At 56.8% G+C, this 16,767-nt stretch overlaps 2 protein-coding genes across 6 annotated transcripts in view; one reads left to right on the top strand and one right to left on the bottom strand.

Annotated features, from left to right (window-relative positions):
• Positions 1–463: 463 nt before the first annotated feature.
• MOG (myelin oligodendrocyte glycoprotein) lies at positions 464–9,685 on the top strand. 3 transcript variants are annotated; one of them, XM_086706002.1, is made up of 8 exons: positions 472–694; positions 1,742–2,089; positions 5,944–5,989; positions 6,910–6,930; positions 7,146–7,166; positions 8,447–8,563; positions 8,768–8,788; positions 9,066–9,685. In XM_086706002.1, the coding sequence occupies exons 1-7, from the start codon at positions 613–615 to the stop codon at positions 8,778–8,780; spliced, it is 648 nt and encodes a 215-aa protein (XP_086562128.1). In that variant the 5' UTR covers positions 472–612; the 3' UTR covers positions 8,781–8,788; positions 9,066–9,685. The 3 variants fall into 3 exon arrangements, with proteins under 3 accessions (XP_086562127.1, XP_086562128.1, XP_025772958.2); XM_025917173.2 differs by having other exon boundaries at positions 475–694; positions 5,876–5,989; XM_086706001.1 differs by lacking the exons at positions 8,768–8,788; positions 9,066–9,685 and having other exon boundaries at positions 464–694; positions 8,447–8,585.
• Positions 6,212–16,767, bottom strand: part of ZFP57 (ZFP57 zinc finger protein) — a 25,314-nt gene continuing 14,758 nt past the window's right edge. For all 3 annotated transcript variants that reach the window (XM_086705998.1, XM_086705999.1, XM_086705996.1), the window contains exons 3-6: positions 13,146–13,589; positions 12,173–12,299; positions 11,671–11,754; positions 6,212–11,024 (exon numbers count right to left, since the gene is read on the bottom strand). In XM_086705998.1, coding sequence (XP_086562124.1) covers positions 9,799–11,024; positions 11,671–11,754; positions 12,173–12,299; positions 13,146–13,589 — 1,881 coding nt within the window. In that variant the 3' untranslated portion in view covers positions 6,212–9,798. The remainder of the gene's footprint in view (positions 11,025–11,670; positions 11,755–12,172; positions 12,300–13,145; positions 13,590–16,767) is intronic.

The following is a 16,767-nucleotide window of genomic DNA, read 5'->3' as shown; positions in this document are numbered from 1 at the left end:
TGGCACAGAGGCCATCAGAGCATGATGCCAAGCCTGGGGGACGGGTCCTGGGCGGCTACGCTGACTGCCGGCCACCGACCTCCGCGAACTTCCTTCTTCCACGTCGGCCTCTCTGAGCTCAGGCCACCTTCATGGCGCTCGTTCATGACCTTCTAAAACATATTCTCTGGGAACGGGTCGGGCACACACCTGAGAGTGAGGCAGGAGCTTGGGTTTGTGTCGGAGAGAGGAGCTGAGAGGGCAGGGAGAGAGGCCTGGCCATGACCTCATGAGGCAGCAGAAATGTCCTTCCTTTTCCAAAAGCCAATGATAACCCTCTGCCCCTGCTGGCCAGGAAGAGGGGGCTTGCAGGAGCCTCACTGGCCTGCGGACAAGCCTTTGTGGCGGGAGGGGCAGGCAGAGGCCCAGTACCAGGCAGCCTCTGCTCCGCGGCTCGGAAGGGGTGGGGAAGGCTGACCCTGGCGTCCCCTGGTCAGTAGCCCTTTTGTGTAAGTGCCTGGCAGGGGCGACTCCGGGGCTGCTCCGGGCCGCCCGCCGGGTCCTCCCCTTGGGCTCTGTCAGAGGAAGGGGACACCTCTCTGCAGGGGCTCTCTGTCCCCAGTCACAGTGCAGATGGCAAGCGCATGGAGCTCCCCTCCACCCAGCCTTCCCTCCCTCCTCCTCCTCCTCCTCCAGCTGTCCTTCGGCTATGCAGGTAAGAGTTCTCTTTCTTTCTGGGGAGGCCCAGGGAGACCAACAGCAGAACATCTGCTTTCCCGGGGCTCACCTCCTTCAGTCATCCTCACGTTGTCCAGCGTGGCTGTGCTGACCCGGCCCCCTCCCTGGAAAGCCTCTCTGGCCGGCTGCAGCTTCAGAAGAGACCCCAGAGCCCACAGCGCGGCCTGCACTCGGGCCTTCCTTGACCTCTTTCTGACCCAACTTTCCAGCTGGGCTCTCTTGCCAACCGAATGGGCAGACACTGGTAACAGCTCCTGGATTGCTGTCCAGGCCCGATGAGGAATATGACACAGTAGTTCCCGTCCCCTGAGAAATCTTTGCCAGTGTCCAGAGGCATGCTGCTGTCGTGCTCGAGAACCCTCCTGCACACATTTGGGCGCTGGCCGGGGTTTATAGCGGAGCCCGGCTGTCCTGTGCTGGCAGAAATAGAGAGACAGAAGACAGACGCGTGACCTCAGGGAGCCACCAACGGGGAGGCCCAGTCCTGCTCTCCCTGGCCAAGTCCTTGCGTGTGTCGTGGAGGAAGCAGCAGCTGGGAGGCTGGCTGACACCTTCCAAGGGGAGAGGTTTGGGAGCGTGGGCTGAGGCACAGACCGGAGGGAGGCCATGGAACCAGCTCTGGGCACAGGGTGTGGACAAGGACGCAGGACCGAGAGGCAGTGGGCGGGGGGAGGCAAACGCTCCAGGGGAGAGTGGGGACAGCTTAGTTTGGTTCAAACAGAGGGCTCTCCACCCCCCTCCTGAGAGGGAAACCGCCAGGTGCTGGGCCACTGCCCGCGACGGGACCCACAGGCCGGGCTCGAGAGTCCACGATGCCCATGCCAGCAGGAGGGTGACCACACGCCAGAACGTCCCTCCCGCCCGGGGCCCCTCGGGCTCCTCTGTAGGCCGCGGCTCCCTGCTTCCAGGATCCCACGTAAAAGCCGGCGTCTCCCCTCAGTGCTGCAGAGGGGCCCCCCGAGACTGGCCCGTGCGTCACGGTTCCCTCTGACACCCACTCTCTTCTCTTGGGTGTCTTGGACAGGACAGTTCAGGGTCTTGGGACCCGGCCACCCCATCCGGGCTCTGGTGGGGGATGAAGCAGAGCTGCCGTGCCGCATGCACCCGGGGAAGAACGCCACGGGCATGGAGGTGGGGTGGTACCGGCCCCCCTTCTCCAGGGTGGTCCATCTCTACCGCAACGGCCGGGATCAGGACGCGGAGCAGGCCCCCGAGTACCGAGGGCGGACGGAGCTGCTGAAGGACAACATGGGCGAGGGCAAGGTGACCCTCAGGATCCGGAAGGTCAGGTTCTCAGATGAAGGAGGCTTCACCTGCTTCTTCCGGGACCATTCCTACCAGGAGGAGGCCGCGATGGAGCTCAAAGTGGAGGGTGAGTGGCGTCCCAACCGCCGGGGCGGGGCCTCCAGTCCTCCTCCCAGCTGACATGAGATCCCCCAACCAAGCGCCTCAGTCCCGGGAGAGGCATCACGTGCCTGGGAGGCTCAGTCGGATACGCGTCCCACTCTTGACTTGGGCTCAGGTCACCATCTCACAGTTTGTGAGTTCAAGCCCCAAGTCGGGCTCTCCGCTGACAGCACGGAGCCTGCTTGGGACTCTCTCTCTCTCTTTCTGTTCCTCCCCCTCTCACTCTATCTCTGTGTCTCTCAAAATAATAACTGAATAAACCTAAAAGAAAGGAAAAGAAAATACTGTTTCAGGACCACGCTGCTGGCTTTGAGGCCATTACGTACTGCTGAATGATACAAGCAAGCTACGAAATGTAGGAAACAAACGCAGGACCTCATGGTTTGAGTGTAGATGTAGATACAGATGCATTGCAGTAAGATATGAGAGAAAACCCATAAGAAAGTTCAGGGAATGTGGTTCACTTTGGGGGATGAGGGGAGAGGAGGGAGAACACAGTGAGATCCAAGCAAAGGGGAGACCATAATTTTCCACATGATCATATTTATGCACCCGTATAAAAGAGCTTCTAGTATGTAGGTATGTAGAGAGAAAATTTAAGAAGTTTTTTTAAGTTTATTTATTTATTTTGAGAGAGACAGAGACAGCACAAGCTGGCGAGGGGCAGAGAGAGAGAGAGAGAGAGAGAGAGAGAGAGAGAATCCCAAGCAGGATCCGTGCTGTCAGCACAGAGCCCAACCTGGGGTTCCATCCCGCAAACTGTGAGTTCACGACCTGAGCCAAAATCATGAGTTGGATGCTTAACCAACCAAACCACTCAGGCACCCCTAAAGAAAAGTTTTTTAAAAGCCCTTTTGAAAACTTTTTTTAATGTTTATTTTTGAGAGGGACAGAGACAGAGTGTGAGCAGGGGAGGGGCAGAGAGAGAGGGAGACACAGAATCTGAAGCAGGCTCCAGGCTCCCAGCTGTCAGCACAGAGCCCAACACAGAGCTTGAACTCACAAACCATGAGATCATGACCTGAGCCGAAGTCAGACGTTTAACCAACTGAGCCACCCAGGCGCCCCTAAAGAAAAGTTTTTTAGATAAAGAAAACCCAAAATAAAAAACCTGAGAAATAGAGGCAGCAAAATCCAAAATAATTCATTTCTGATTATTTCGTGCCACCAAATGGGATTGTGAATAATCTGGAAGTTGGTCCGAGTGTTTGGAATGTTTTCCTGCATTTGTTATAAACAAAGGCGTCATTCCTAACGAGTCAAAATGACCAAACCCTAGTAGAATGAATCCCTCAGTGGATGTGTTTGTGGTGTTTCCTCAGACAAGGAACATCACTGAAAACCCCATGCTTGGCAAACGTGGTCCAGGTGGATAAGCAAACGAAGTGAGCGCGACCCCAGGAAGTGACAGCCGTGCCTTGAGCACGACCCCTCCTCAGAGCCTCCTCTCCCATTTGTATGACGGGTGACTCGGCATTTGTTCTCTGGCGTTATCACAGGCTGGTGAAGACGTGGACAGGGTGAGGCAGAGAGAGAGGGGGCTTTCCTGTTGAAGAACAAAAATGTTTCAAGGGCCCGCGCTTCAGGCCCTTCCCCTCCTCCCCACCGGCTCTTCAGACAATCGTTTACTTTTGTGTGCTGTGCCGGGACCAGGAGGTGGCATTGTATGCGTGATAACAAAGCACTGTTTCTGGAGAAGAGGCAGGGATGTGAAGATGGCTTTGTGAGCCACAGATTGTTGTGCACACAGCTGGTCTACTGGGGGGTTGTACCTGCAGGGAAGGGGAGTCTGCTGCCTTCCATCCTTCCCCCTCCTGTCTGCCTCCCCCACAGGAAAGGAAGGATGAAAACAAGAGAAAGAATGGGGGTGAGAAAGGAAGGGAGGAAGGGAGGGAGGGAGGAGGGAGAAAGAAACAAAGAAAGAAGAAAAGAAAGAGAGAGAGATGAGGGGTGAGAAAGGAAGGGAGGGAGGGAGGGGGAAAGAAATAAAGAAGAGAAAGAAAGGGAAAGAAGAGAGAAAGAAAGAAAGAAAGAAAGAAGAAAAGAAAGAGAGAGAAGGGGGTGAGAAAGGAAGGAATGGAGGGAGAAAGAAAGAAGAGAAAGAAAGGGAAGGAAGAGAAAGAGAGAAAGACAGACAGACAGAAAAGAAAGAAAGGAAAGAAAGAACGAAAGAAAGAAAGAAAGAAGAGAAAAGAAGGGAAAGGAGACAAACCAAAACTGCCCCGGGGGAGAAAGTTTTCCTTTGATCCTCACATTCCAGCCCCCTCTCCCAGCCCAGAGTCCGCAGGCCTCAGAGTCTAAAAAAAGACTGATTTACAAGTAAATGCGGGCCGCCTGCCTCGCCTGGGGAGCCAGGAATCTGAGAATCTAGGACTGAAAGGAAACCCCCTCCTTCTCCAGCCTTTTATCTCTCTTTCCAGCTTCATTTTTTTCTTGTCATTTTTGGTGGTTTTACTACTTGTCTCTGACCCTGTCTTTGAACTCTCCAGTGTTGAAAGTCGGGGGCACACGAAGCAGACAAATACTGCAGTGACCGCACCACCTTTCGGCAAGAATCGGCCGGCTTCACACGACCCCACTCAGCCCCCCACCCCAGGCGGATCCTAGGCGGCATTCTCATCCCGTGGCCAAAGGCTCGGGAACGTAGGAGAATGGAGTAGGGGAGCAGCACGTGACGTGACTCGGGTCGTGAGCCCCACGTGCAGGTGGAGTTCACCTGGGGAAAACTATCACTCGAATGAGAGATAAATCAATACTCTTATCATATCTTCTAAAATTAACAAAAATTCCTTAACATCATCAATGCCCACTCTGTGTTCGGATTCCCCCGACTGCCTCACAAACATATCTTCATGTTGCTTAGTTTGAGTCCGACCCCAACGGACCCACCGCTCGCCTGTGTCCTGTGGGGTCTCCCACACCGTTCATCACGTGGTCTGCCTGCGCTTTTCTTGTGAACCAGGGAAGTTCACTCCGATTCCGGTTTAATTTTTCAGGCATTCAGAGTCCTTACTGCTTCACTTCAGAAAGGCTGGTATCACTCCCTTTCTTGTCTGTGGTTCTAACCCCGTGGGAAGGGACAGAGGTGGGCAAAGCACAAGCTGCTAACTAAACCACTGCAGGTGGCTGCTGGCGAGAACTTTGAGAGAGGGACTGGCACTTCCTTCTGGTCAGCGTAGCAATTTGCGCAGCCTAACCTGCAGCTCCAAGGGTTTTCTTCCTAAGAAGCCTCCTGGACCAGCTGCCTGCAGTGACTTAGCCCCACCTTTGACAGCAGGGTCTTTATCTGGCCCCCCAGAGGGGGTAGCAAGAAGAAAAGGGCTGGACCCCAGCTGGGCACACTGAGATCAGCCTGGCCCAAAGGGTCCCAAGGAACAAGATCCCAGGAAGGAAATGGTAGGTGGGAGCCAGAGGCCGGCCCTCCTACGGTCCTACCACATCCCTACTCATAAACCCTGTGGGTGCTACTTTCTCAAACCCTCCACAAGATGGGTTCTTAACCTTTCTCTATGTCACCCCCGCGGCCTCGAGGCCCAGCCCCGAGTCTTAGCTGGTTCTCAGAACTCTGCGACTGGCCTAGGGAACAGCCCTGCCAATAACCAGCCCTTCCTGGAAGCAAACCTGCCTTTCCTTTGAGGCCAAGCTCAGCTCTGCCATCTTCTTTGACCCCGGGAGACGCTTGTTCCTGGCCCGCTGGACGCACGCAGGTGCTGTGCTGGTGTTGGGCGTGCAGCCTGGTTCTGCCTTTCAGATCCCTTCTACTGGATCAACCCCGGGGTGCTGGTCCTGATGGCTGTCCTCCCCGTGCTCCTCCTGCAGATCTCGCTGGGCCTCGTCTACCTCTGCCTGCAGCACAGACTGAGAGGTACAGGCTGCACGGTGGGCTGTTGGGACCCTTCCCTGAACCCAGCTGGCCTCTAGAGCTTGGTTGGCTGATGTGTGGTTTTGAGTGAGTTCTGGGTTCAAAACTCCACGATGACAAGTTTTACGTCTTGCCCGGTGCTTTCGTTTGTGTAACAGGACCTTGCATTTCCTTCTGAGGTAGGCCCGATGTAGGACGGCCCATTTTACAGAGGACGCACTGAGGCCCGGACAGCTTCGGTATTTACTGAGGCTGACTGCCTTGTAGGGGGCAGAGCTGGCCTCACCCGAACCACACCGGGAGACTGAGCTGCAGGGTTGGACGGGTCTGTGTCTGGAGGAGGGTTAGTAAGGACCCGCCGCGTACTAGATGCTCAAGACACTTCCTCCTTCTTCTCCGTCCAACACTGTCCGAGAAGTCCCTTTGTGCCCCGAGTGTCCGTGCAGAGCCTTCTCTTCCAGGTGTCCTCAAAGCCAACACACAGGGCCCTGTCCCCCTTCCCACCCCTGGGGAGGGCACGCTGGCAGGAGCAATGAAGGGGTCCTCTGTCCCCTTGAATTCTCCTGGGTACCCGGTGACCTCCATTCACGTGGCGGAGCAGGAACAGCCTGGGGTGGAAGCCGCCCGTCCGCCCCAGGGGATATTGTGATGCAAAGCGTCCAGTTGGGACCCCGCCTCTAAGTACCAGTCCTCCTGAAGGTTTCCTTCCTCCCGTCCCCATTCAGACAGGAAGTGGCTTTAGATTTACAAAGTGACAGCCCTGAGGGGCCAAGGGGGCCTCGGAACGGAGAACCTTCCGGGGGAGGGTCGACAGTAAAGCCAGGCCCCCCCCCCCCCCCCCCCCCCCCCCGGCTGCCAGGGGCCAAAGGGGCCCCGTCCAATGCCAGCGCCGGCACTAAAAATGCTGCCTTTCTCTGTTTTAGGAAAACTTCGGGCAGAGATAGGTGAGTTTCAGTCTCGCTCCATCTGCCGCCCCTCCCTTTGGTTTTGGCCATTTTCTCTGATATCCTCCCAGTGCCCCCTTCCCACGGAAAGGCTGTGGCATTTAAATTGCGCCAACTTGGCTTCACCAACCTGCTGTCAGCCGGGGTGGAGGCAGTCCCTCCCTGTATCACTAGAAACAGTTTTAAGTAACACAGGCTCATGTGTTCCCTTTCAGAGAATCTCCACCGGACTTTCGGTAAGTGCTGGGGCCCCGGTTCCCCGGGTCACCCGGGTGATAAGAGGCCTGGCTCCTGGCTGGCCTCGTGTCCGCCCTCTGCCTCTCCTTCTCTCTCTGCGTAAGTCACATCTGTCTGCATGTAGGATTGGTGCTGACAGCAAATTCTTCTGTTACATTTCTGTCCCAAACGTGCTAATAGCCTTCCGTGCTAACCCGTTCTGTAGGAATCGCAGGGACTTTCTGCACATCACTTCCCTTTTCAGACATTACAGAGGGGAGGTAAGCCGATCTTTCGTACATACACTTGAGGTCTAGTCGGGGAGGCGACAGAATCGACTGGAGAACAAAGTACTTATGTGTCACTGCCTGAGCTCACACGGTGGAAATGAGCTTTCCAGAGCACAGAACAAGCCACCGTACCTGACGGCTTCGGGAGACAGAAGCCAGCAAGGCCTGACAGAACGCTGGCCCCTCAAGAACAGTCTCTGTCCTTTCTGTCCACTGCAGGCTGCCCAGGGCCTCAGGAGAGCGCCTGCAACAGAAGGGCCCAGACAGTAGTTGTGTGGACGGTGCAGAAATTGGAAGATGCCATAAGCAAAGCACAGGGCCCTGCTCTGAGCAGCCTTCGCGGCCGCGAGCGGGCAATTGTGAGCATCCAGGGCATCGCATCAGCGTGCAGGCCACACGCCCACGTGCACGCACAGACGCATCTTTGCAACCCAACAGGGAGGACCAAGATCTTTGTTTTGTAGGGTTCACGCAGATTCTTTCTGTCCCGTGAATCTCCTCGGCATTCTGGCAAAGTCTAAGGGACCCTCTTCCAGAAAAATGTTTTTAAACGTACACATAAACCATAACACAGAGGACTGCAAAGAGAACCACTGAATTGAAATACAGGTATCAAAATATAAACACATTTGCAAAATATAAACACATTGTAACATGTGATCTGTAATATAGTAATGAACGTTTCTTTAAATAACAAAAATGCTTTAAATAAGAATGTAGCAGCAGGTCTAAAAGTTACAATTTCAAAACACTGGCAAACATTTTGAGAATTCAGCAACAACCCCAATGGGAATGAAAGTCATCTGTGGTTTCCACCGGCGATACAGGCACAGGCACTGCTGATGACATACTGCTTTTCTCCCCGAAGTTCACAAACGCCCTGAGCTCTCTGCAGACCCCTGTGGGTTCCTGGAGCCCAGGTTGAGAATGCCGACAATGAAAGGAGTGCGGGTGGGTGGGGCTCAAAGGACACGCAGTCGTTAATCCCGTTTGTTCTGTGACCCACCCAGACCCGCACTTCCTGAGGGTGCCCTGCTGGAAGATCACCCTGTTCACGCTGGTGCCGGTGCTCGGACCCCTGCTTGCCCTGGTCATCTGCTACAACTGGCTGCATCGGAGACTGGCAGGTGCACAGGGCCACAAGGGTGACCAGAGCAATGGGGCACCAGGTCATCCCCGAACAGGGAAAGAGTGGGACCAGGGCTTAAGATGCAGGGAACCGGATTTTGTCGCCCCTGTGTCCCCAAGGCCAACCCCAGGCTCCTCAGGGACTATGTGGGGAGGGGGCCCGTCATCTTCCACCGGTCACCCATTTCTCTCTCTTTTTTCAGGGCAATTTCTTGAAGAGCTAAGTAAGTTTTCTTCCTTTCTTCCTTTTGTAAGCTGAGAACCAAAGGCCAGGAAGGCAGAAAAAGGAAGTGGGGGCAGCTGAGCGACCCCAAGGGGGAGACAGGGGCCTCTCCCACGCACTGCCCAATTCCCACACTGTCCAGCAGCCACCTGGCACCTCACCTCCAAGACCAACCATGGAGGAGAGAGGCTTCGCCAGGGCTTTCCCTGTCCTCGGGTTTAATGGGTTGGTGATCGTAACCACTGACAGATTTTCAAGTCACTGTCTCCTCTTTCCAGGAAACCCCTTCTGAGCTGGACTGGCCCATGGACCGGCCCTCAGGATGCAGATCCCCCATGTTGAACACTCATTGGCCTCCTCGCTGCAGGGACTTTCCAATCTGCGTTTCCAGGAATGCTCGGAGTTGCCAATGGGATTGCGTTTCCTTCTGTCGTGGCCTTTCTGTCCCCTCGTCTCTCCTGTCCTGTCTTCCGTCTGGAAGCCCCCTCTGGCCACAGCCAGGCGGGCGCTCCTCTCCCCGATGAGGTCACCTGAGCTGGACAGCGACACAGGCAGCAGGCTCTCAGCCTCGGACTGTGACCAGGACCCCCCTGTTGCACATTCCAGTGCTCTAACCTCGAAAATGGTGGTTGTTTCTTCCAAGATGCCAGTCCTGAGGGGCAGGGCAGAGAGGTGGAGGGCTGCGGGAAGGGGCAGGGAGGGTCCAAACCATGAGAGCTGAGTGAGCAAGCTGCTGGAGACCCTGGGGAGCCCGGACATGTCCCGCAGCCCCCTTCCCTCCCGTCCATCAGAGCCTCCACTGTTTTCTGCAACAATTACTACTTGATGGTCTGTCAGACACAAAGAAACAAGCAGGTGCTAAGTAATGATAATACAGGTTTCCGTGAACCACTACTCACCCCTGTTCCTTTCTGCATTTCCCTCATGACCCCTCACCCCTTCCTGTGCCCGGAGGTCAGGACTAGGAAACGCAGGTGCACAGAACGGCTGCTTCTTCATGTCCCGAGACCCTCACGGCCTCACTTGCTTTCTCGGCTCTGCATCCCCTCTCCCCTCCCCCCTGCCCTCTCCTGGGGGCCCAGGGCCCAGATCCCGGGGCACAACCGGCTCCTTTCCTGCCAAAGGGGAGGTGTCTCGGGAGAAGCCAAGCCACTGGGCCAGGATCGCCCGGCACGCGTGGGGGCTGCCCAGACACGGGTCCTTGCCTTTGGAAGCCCCCCAGTGGCCCACGAGGCCCTCCTTGTCCCCGAAGCAGACGTCACAGGCGGGGCAGCGGTACACCTGCTGCCTCCAGTGTGTGTGCTGGTGTCTGGCCAGCCCCGACAGGGACCCGAAGGCTTTGCCACAGCGGAAGCAGCAGCGTGGCTCAGTGACGTGGGCCTTGTGGTGGCTGGATGGACAGGCTCTCCCGCTCAGCGTCGGGGCGCAGCGAGGGCCAGAGGAGACCTGGAGTCCTGAAGGCTTCGCTGGGGGACTGGTGTCCAGGCAGGGGGCTCTGGTGTCAGGCTCCTGGGTCCCGGTCTCAGGCCCCGGGATTGCCGTGGCCGGTGCCCGAGGCTTCACAGCGATCGCCTGCTTCCTGTCTGCAGGTGGCTGGGTCTGAGCTACAGGACCCTTGGTTCCAAATACAGGTTTTCGGGTCCCGGCCGCGGGCTCCCGGCTGCTCGCCTGGCTCCTGTCCAGGGGCTCCCAAGACAGAGCGCTGGAGCCTGGAGAGCTCACAACATGCTTCCAGTCCCTGGCCACCGGCTTCCGGTTTTGGTGGGTCTTCTGGTGGCGTTTGAGCTCAGACTGGTCCCGGAAGCCCTTTCCACAGAGGGCGCAGGAGTGGGGCCGGTAGCCCAGGTGAACACGGCGGTGACGGCTCAGCCCCGAGGCGTCGCAGTAGGTCTTGTCACAGAGCGGGCAGCAGAAGGGCCTCTCCCCCAGGTGCATGCGCCTGTGGTAGCTGAGGTCCCTGGGGTTCCGGAACGACCTCCCACACTGGCCGCAGCTGTTAGTCTTGTGGGGATTGTGCACAAACTGGTGGCTGTGCAGGTTGGAGCGCTTCCTGAAAGTCCTGCCACACACGTGGCAGGTGAACGGTGGCCCGGCCTGGGGGGCTGAACACTCAGGGGCCCTGGGCCCAGAACCCACAGGGGCACAGGGTCGTCCTGAGCCTTTGCAAGCAAGGGGGACCTCCTCATCTCTGCCCCTGCGGCTTGGACTCCCTTCTGGAAGCTCCTGCTTCCTGCTTCCTGCAGTGGGCGGGGGGGGGGGGGCAGGTTAACAAGACCCACTCACCAGAGGGTCCCTGGCCCGCCCTCCCTCCCTCTCCTACTCCGGGCCTCACAGGCTAGAGCCAGAGCAGATGTCTGGGTTTCCAAATTCAAAGCAAATAAAAATTTTAAAGTGGAATCTTCCAGTAAGATCAGAGATCAGAACTTTGGGCTACACCTACATTTCTGGAAATCCACTTTCCAGAAGCTCCCACTGACTCCTATAGGTGACCTCATGTGTCATATAAATGGGGACACCAAAGCGAAGGGTGGTGCCCTCACTACTCAAGCTGGGATGAGAGGCGCGAGCCGGAGCATGCGGTCAGCACAAGTGTCCCCTGCATGAGCTCAGCACTGAGCTCATGTCCCTTCCTGTCTGCTCTCTCGGAAGGAGCGTAAGCAGTCTATGTATGGCCCAATCCTAGAGACTCCAGATGCTCGCTTGTCCCAAACAGTTTAGGTATTCCTCTGGAGCCACGGGCGTGAGCGAATGGCCCCAGCTCTCCTGGAAGGATGCGGGCCGGGGGAGGGTGCCTGAACCCTGGCGCCATGGGTCAGCTTCCCAGCCACCCAGGGCATGTCCTGGCCCCTACCTTCCTCCCGCCTTCACCTTTGCCACACTTACCTGAAGGGAGGCCTTCTCCATTTGGGGGTTGGAGCTGGAGCTCGATCCTCCACTGTTCTTCTTCTTCAAGCTTCGTGACCAGATCTGGGTTAGACAGAAAGATGCCGACTCGGGGGTGGGAAGGAGAGAAGGTTGAGGCCCCAGGCCTGGCCCTTTCCTATCCAATGGGAACAACAGGCTACCTCCTTCCATATCCTTGGTTTAAGGACCACAATGTGGGACACTTAGGTGAGGAGACCCCTAGCAAAGTCCCCGGCACACTATAGGAGCAACTCAGTCAACACTGCTCAGATAAATGGGTACATTTTCCAACTGTCATCAAGTTACAAGTATTATCTTTGCCTTCATAAAGGCTTTTATTTCTTCTTTTACCCCAAGCTTAGTGACCTACACCTTTCACACCTGTAAGGTAAGGAAGATACGGGGTCAGTAAAGCCAACTGGGAGCTGCCTGCTGAGGGAAACCAGATGTCCCAAGAGCCCTGTGAGCCCCAGGCTCTCACCTACAGACATCAGGTTTCTGACGGTCTCTGACATAACGTCCTGGTACAGGGCCCTCTGACTGGCATCTAGATACATCCACTCCTCCTGGGTGAAGTTCACTGCCACGTCCTCAAAGGTGACTGGCTTCTGGAAGAGCAGGAGAGACTCAGGGAGTCTGTAATGAGACAGGCATCCAAGGACGAGGCTTAAAAACTGAGGGAAGGGGAGTGCCCGCTGGCTCAGTCAGGAGAGTGGGTGACGCTTGATTTTGGGGTTCTGGGTTTGCACCACACACTGGGTGCAGAGATATCTTAAAAAAAAAAAGAAAGAAAGAAAACCATGGAAGGGGGGCAGAAACAGGAAAAGCCCAATGCAAAGCCAGCAACATTGATCTAACAGAAAGGAAGGCGGGGCCCCTGGGTGGCTCAATGGGTTGTGTGTCCGACTCTTGATTTTGGCCCAGGTCATGATCTTACAGTTGGTGAGATCAGTCCCCACATCAGGCTCTGCACTGACAGTGAGGAGCCTGCTTGGGATTCTCTCTCTCCTCTCTTTCTGCCCCTCCTCTGCTCAGGTGCACATGCTCTCTTATGCTCTCTCTCAAATTAAATATATATATATATATATATATATATATATATATATATATATAGACAGAGAGAGAGAGGGAGAGAGGGAGAGAGGGAGAGAATAGAGAGGAGGGAAGAAAAGATGTGTGTGTGGGGGGGTAGGGGGCACATACGCTGAATATACAAAAAAAGCGAACGTAGACAAAAAGGGCCGTCACTCCCCGATTTCTAGGAAGGGCTCCTGGGTGGGGTGGAGGCTCAGACAGTCCTGGCAGCCACGTGTCCTGGAGTTGTGGAGCTTGGGACAGTCGGAAACTCCACTGGACCACAGACAGGGACCACAGATGGAGACCACAGACTGGGGACAGACAGAAGTGCTCCAGGGTCCAGGACAGCCCCGCCCTCCCCAGCTGGGGGTCCTCACCTGCACCCATGCCCTCCACCTGCACTCTCTCCGTGCGGCTTCCTGCTGGGCGTCTTCCTCCACCCGAGGGAGCAATTTCTGCACACGCTGGACGGGCTTCTCCATGGTGTCTGTTTCCGGCTCTCTCCCCTCCTGGCCCGGCCCCCCAGGCTGGCCGCACTCCTTCCCGGGGCTTTTGGTCTCCGGGAAACGCAGCAGATGGAGGGGCTCTGCAGACGCCTCCGGCTTCGGCATGGCTTCTCCAAGGCCAAGGTCTCTGCCCCGAGGGGCTGTCGTCCGGTGTGAAGTCCCCTCTTTCACAACGCAGCGCACCTTTGGTTCAGGCTTCAGAGGCCGGTCACCAGGGCTCAGCCACCAGCGTCCGGGGACACCAGGCTGAGGCTCCGAAGACACCGGCCCTCGGTTCCTGCTCCCAGTCACTGGCTGGCGCCCACCTCTAGGAACCTGCGGTCAGAGGGAAAGAAGACGAGGCAGCAAGAGGGGAACTGAGTGACCACAGTGTCTTCTCTGGACCACAGGACCCTCTCCACATGGCCGGGATGTGACAATCACCCACGCTAAGGAACCTGAATCCCAGAGGTGCCTGCAAGCTTGGCCCCAGCACAGTTGTGTTGGAAGCCTCTGCACCACTGAGGAAATGGTTCCTGGGCAGCACAAGCTCTGGATGGGTCACAAACCCCTTGTGCAAGCCCCCGGCCCCCAGTTCCCCACCCCCACCCCCCCGACTGCACCCTTGGCCCAGCAGAGCCCACCGGCAAGGCCTGGCTTCCCTGCGCTGCACGAGCGGTGGGAACAGCATCTGCTGGGGTTCAGGGAAGAGGCCCCCGGATCGTCCCAGCACTGACCACATCCACACCCTCGGAGGGGAAAGAGGCCGGCTGGGGGAGGCTCAGCACACCTCGCGGCCCGGGTCCTGCCCTCCCAGGAGGCAGATCCCCCAAGGGAAGTGTCGCCAGCTCCCTATCCCCAGGCTGCACCCTGTCTCTCTCTCGACCCCCAAACCGTTGTCTGTCCCACAGCAATTCTGCCAGCGACCCAAACCCGGACTCACCCACCAAGCTACAGCTGGTGAGCTTTGGGCCCTTGAGGCCTCGAGGCAGGCAGAGCCCCTGCACGCCCCGCGCCCCCCCCCCCCCGCAACTGCACTCATCCCCCCACTGCCCGCCCCTGCATGCGCCCCCAGCTCGGCCCTCCAGAACCCTTTCGGGCCTTTGCCCAGCCCTGCGACCTCGGGGTGAAGCCTCCCACCAGCGGGGAACAACACAGAAGGCTCAGCGCCATGTGGCACAGCGTGTCCCCTTAACTCCCCCCGGCAGGGGCTGAGGAGGTCCCCCTATCCACCCAGACCGCACTGAGCAGGCCCTGATGCCCCAGCACCGCGGGCCACACCCGGACACCCAGGTTTACCCTGGGGTCCCCGCGGTGCGGAGCTCCTCCAGGGTGAGGGGCGCGATGCCCGCCTGCCCGCTGAGGTCTGGGCAGACGAGTGAGGGACAGAGACCCCGCATGTGCCTCTATTCACGCGGGCTCCACACCCGCCCGCCCCACTCACCCACCGCGCACTGGGGACGGGGACTCCGGGGCGTGGGGCGCCTCCGAGCCCGCCGCCCCGCTCCCCCAGCCAGGCTGCACAAGCCCACCGCCTGGTGGCCCAGCCAAGGTCAAGGGTTCACCGTCTGAGAAGCCAGAAAGGAAGAGAGCCCGCCCCCTCAGCAGCCCACCTTCCCACCCGCAGTCACCGTTGGTCCCGCCCAGCACCGGCACCTCGCCTCATTCCCAACCTTCCTTTGCTCTTGAAAAAAGAGGATTAAATGATCTCTGATTAAAACTCACAACCTCCCACCACCATCTAGAGCCCAAAGGAGAAAAACGAGACCCACAGGCCCCCAGAAGGAGAGGTGCAAACACAGGTAAACAGCATCATAGAAAAATGAAGGCCAGGTGCCTGGAGGATCAGTGGGGCTGAACATCCGATCTGGGCTCAGGTTGTGATCTCCAGCCCGTGAGTTCAAGCCCCCAGTAGCGCTCTGAGCCGACAGCTCGGAGCCCAGAGCCTGCTTCGGATTCTGTGTCTCCCTCTCTCTCTGCCCCTCTCCTGCTGGCACTCTGAATCTCTCTCTCTCAAAAATAAATGAACATTAAAAAGATTTTTAAATAATAAAATAAAAAGAACAATGATGGCAAAGGGCAGATCACACATGGGGACTTCAATGCTGGAGCCCGGGGAGCAGAGGACCCTGTGGGGTGGGACTCTGCTGGCCTGGGCCACTTACCCTGACTCAGTTCAACCTTCTCAAGTGGTATCTCTCTTTTTTGCAATCAGTCCAACAGATACCACATTTATTTTCTCCACTCGATTGGCACTTATTCCATTTTGTATTACTATCATCTTTTATGTTTCACATCGGCACGGGCTTTACAAAGTACTTTTGTAAACATGGCCTCCTCCACTGAATCCTTAAAACATCCCCATATTCCATTTTGTATTACTATCATCTTTTATGTTTCACATCGGCACGGGCTTTACAAAGTACTTTTGTAAACATGGCCTCCTCCACTGAATCCTTAAAACATCCCCTCATGGGGCGCCTGGGTGGCGCAGTCGGTTAAGCGTCCGACTTCAGCCAGGTCACGATCTCGCGGTCTGTGAGTTCGAGCCCCGCGTCAGGCTCTGGGCTGATGGCTCGGAGCCTGGAGCCTGTTTCCGATTCTGTGTCTCCCTCTCTCTCTGCCCCTCCCCCGTTCATGCTCTGTCTCTCTCTGTCCCAAAAATAAATAAACGTTGAAAAAAAAAATTAAAAAAAAAATTAAAAAAAAAAAAAATCCCCTCAGGTAGACTAGTTACTCTGGCTGTACAGGTGAGAAAGGGTCCCAAAGCCCGCCTGCCGCTGCATGGGGCCTGAAAGCAGACGCCTTGCTCCCGGTCTCCAGGGCCAGCACTGTGTGGCTGGCAGGCGCCCAGCCTTAAATCTCTTCTAGGAGCCCCTGGGCACACACCATCCCAGTCTGCCTGCAGAGTCAGATAGGCTGCTGGGGGTGGGGGCTGGGCGGGAGGGAAAGTGGGAGGGGCTCCTGCGGACTTGCGGCCTTCCTGAGGCCAGGGGAAGGGCTGCCCAGGGTGCTTTCCATTAAGCCTGAGAAAACAAAAGCAGCCTTTCAATAGACAGGATCTGACCCTGCACGTGCACAGACATGCCTCTCTTCCCTTGCTCGAATCCCAGACCTGGTTACACGTCACCTCATTTGGAAAACAAGGCAGCTGGACCCCAGACCCCATAGTTTGCCACTTTGATCTGATCCTCAAGTCTTGAGGGTCAGCAAGGAGACAAGGGAACGAACGAATAGGGAGTTCGTGCCGTGCGTGTATTCAACATGCACTGGACCACAGGTTTGGGGAGGGGGTTGGGAGAGCCCTAGTCTTGGTCACCAGCAGCACTCAGTGCTGTGGACGCTCAATTGAGTAGCAGGAGTGCATAACCTGGACAGAGAGCAGCACCGGATGCACCATGATGAGAAGAAACCAGGTAGGGGAAACCAAGTTAGCTCTGCTGACAGAGGCAGAGGAACATTCTGAAATGTGGGGAGGGGTGGGACAGGGGCAACAGCAATGTGGAACAAGATA

Source organism: Puma concolor, chromosome B2 (genome assembly GCF_028749965.1).
Source record: "Puma concolor isolate L17-30 chromosome B2, mPumCon1.1.hap2, whole genome shotgun sequence".
Taxonomy (NCBI): domain Eukaryota; kingdom Metazoa; phylum Chordata; class Mammalia; order Carnivora; family Felidae; genus Puma; species Puma concolor.
Note: the sequence above shows the minus strand (reverse complement) of the source record. Positions and strands in the feature narration are given on the sequence as shown.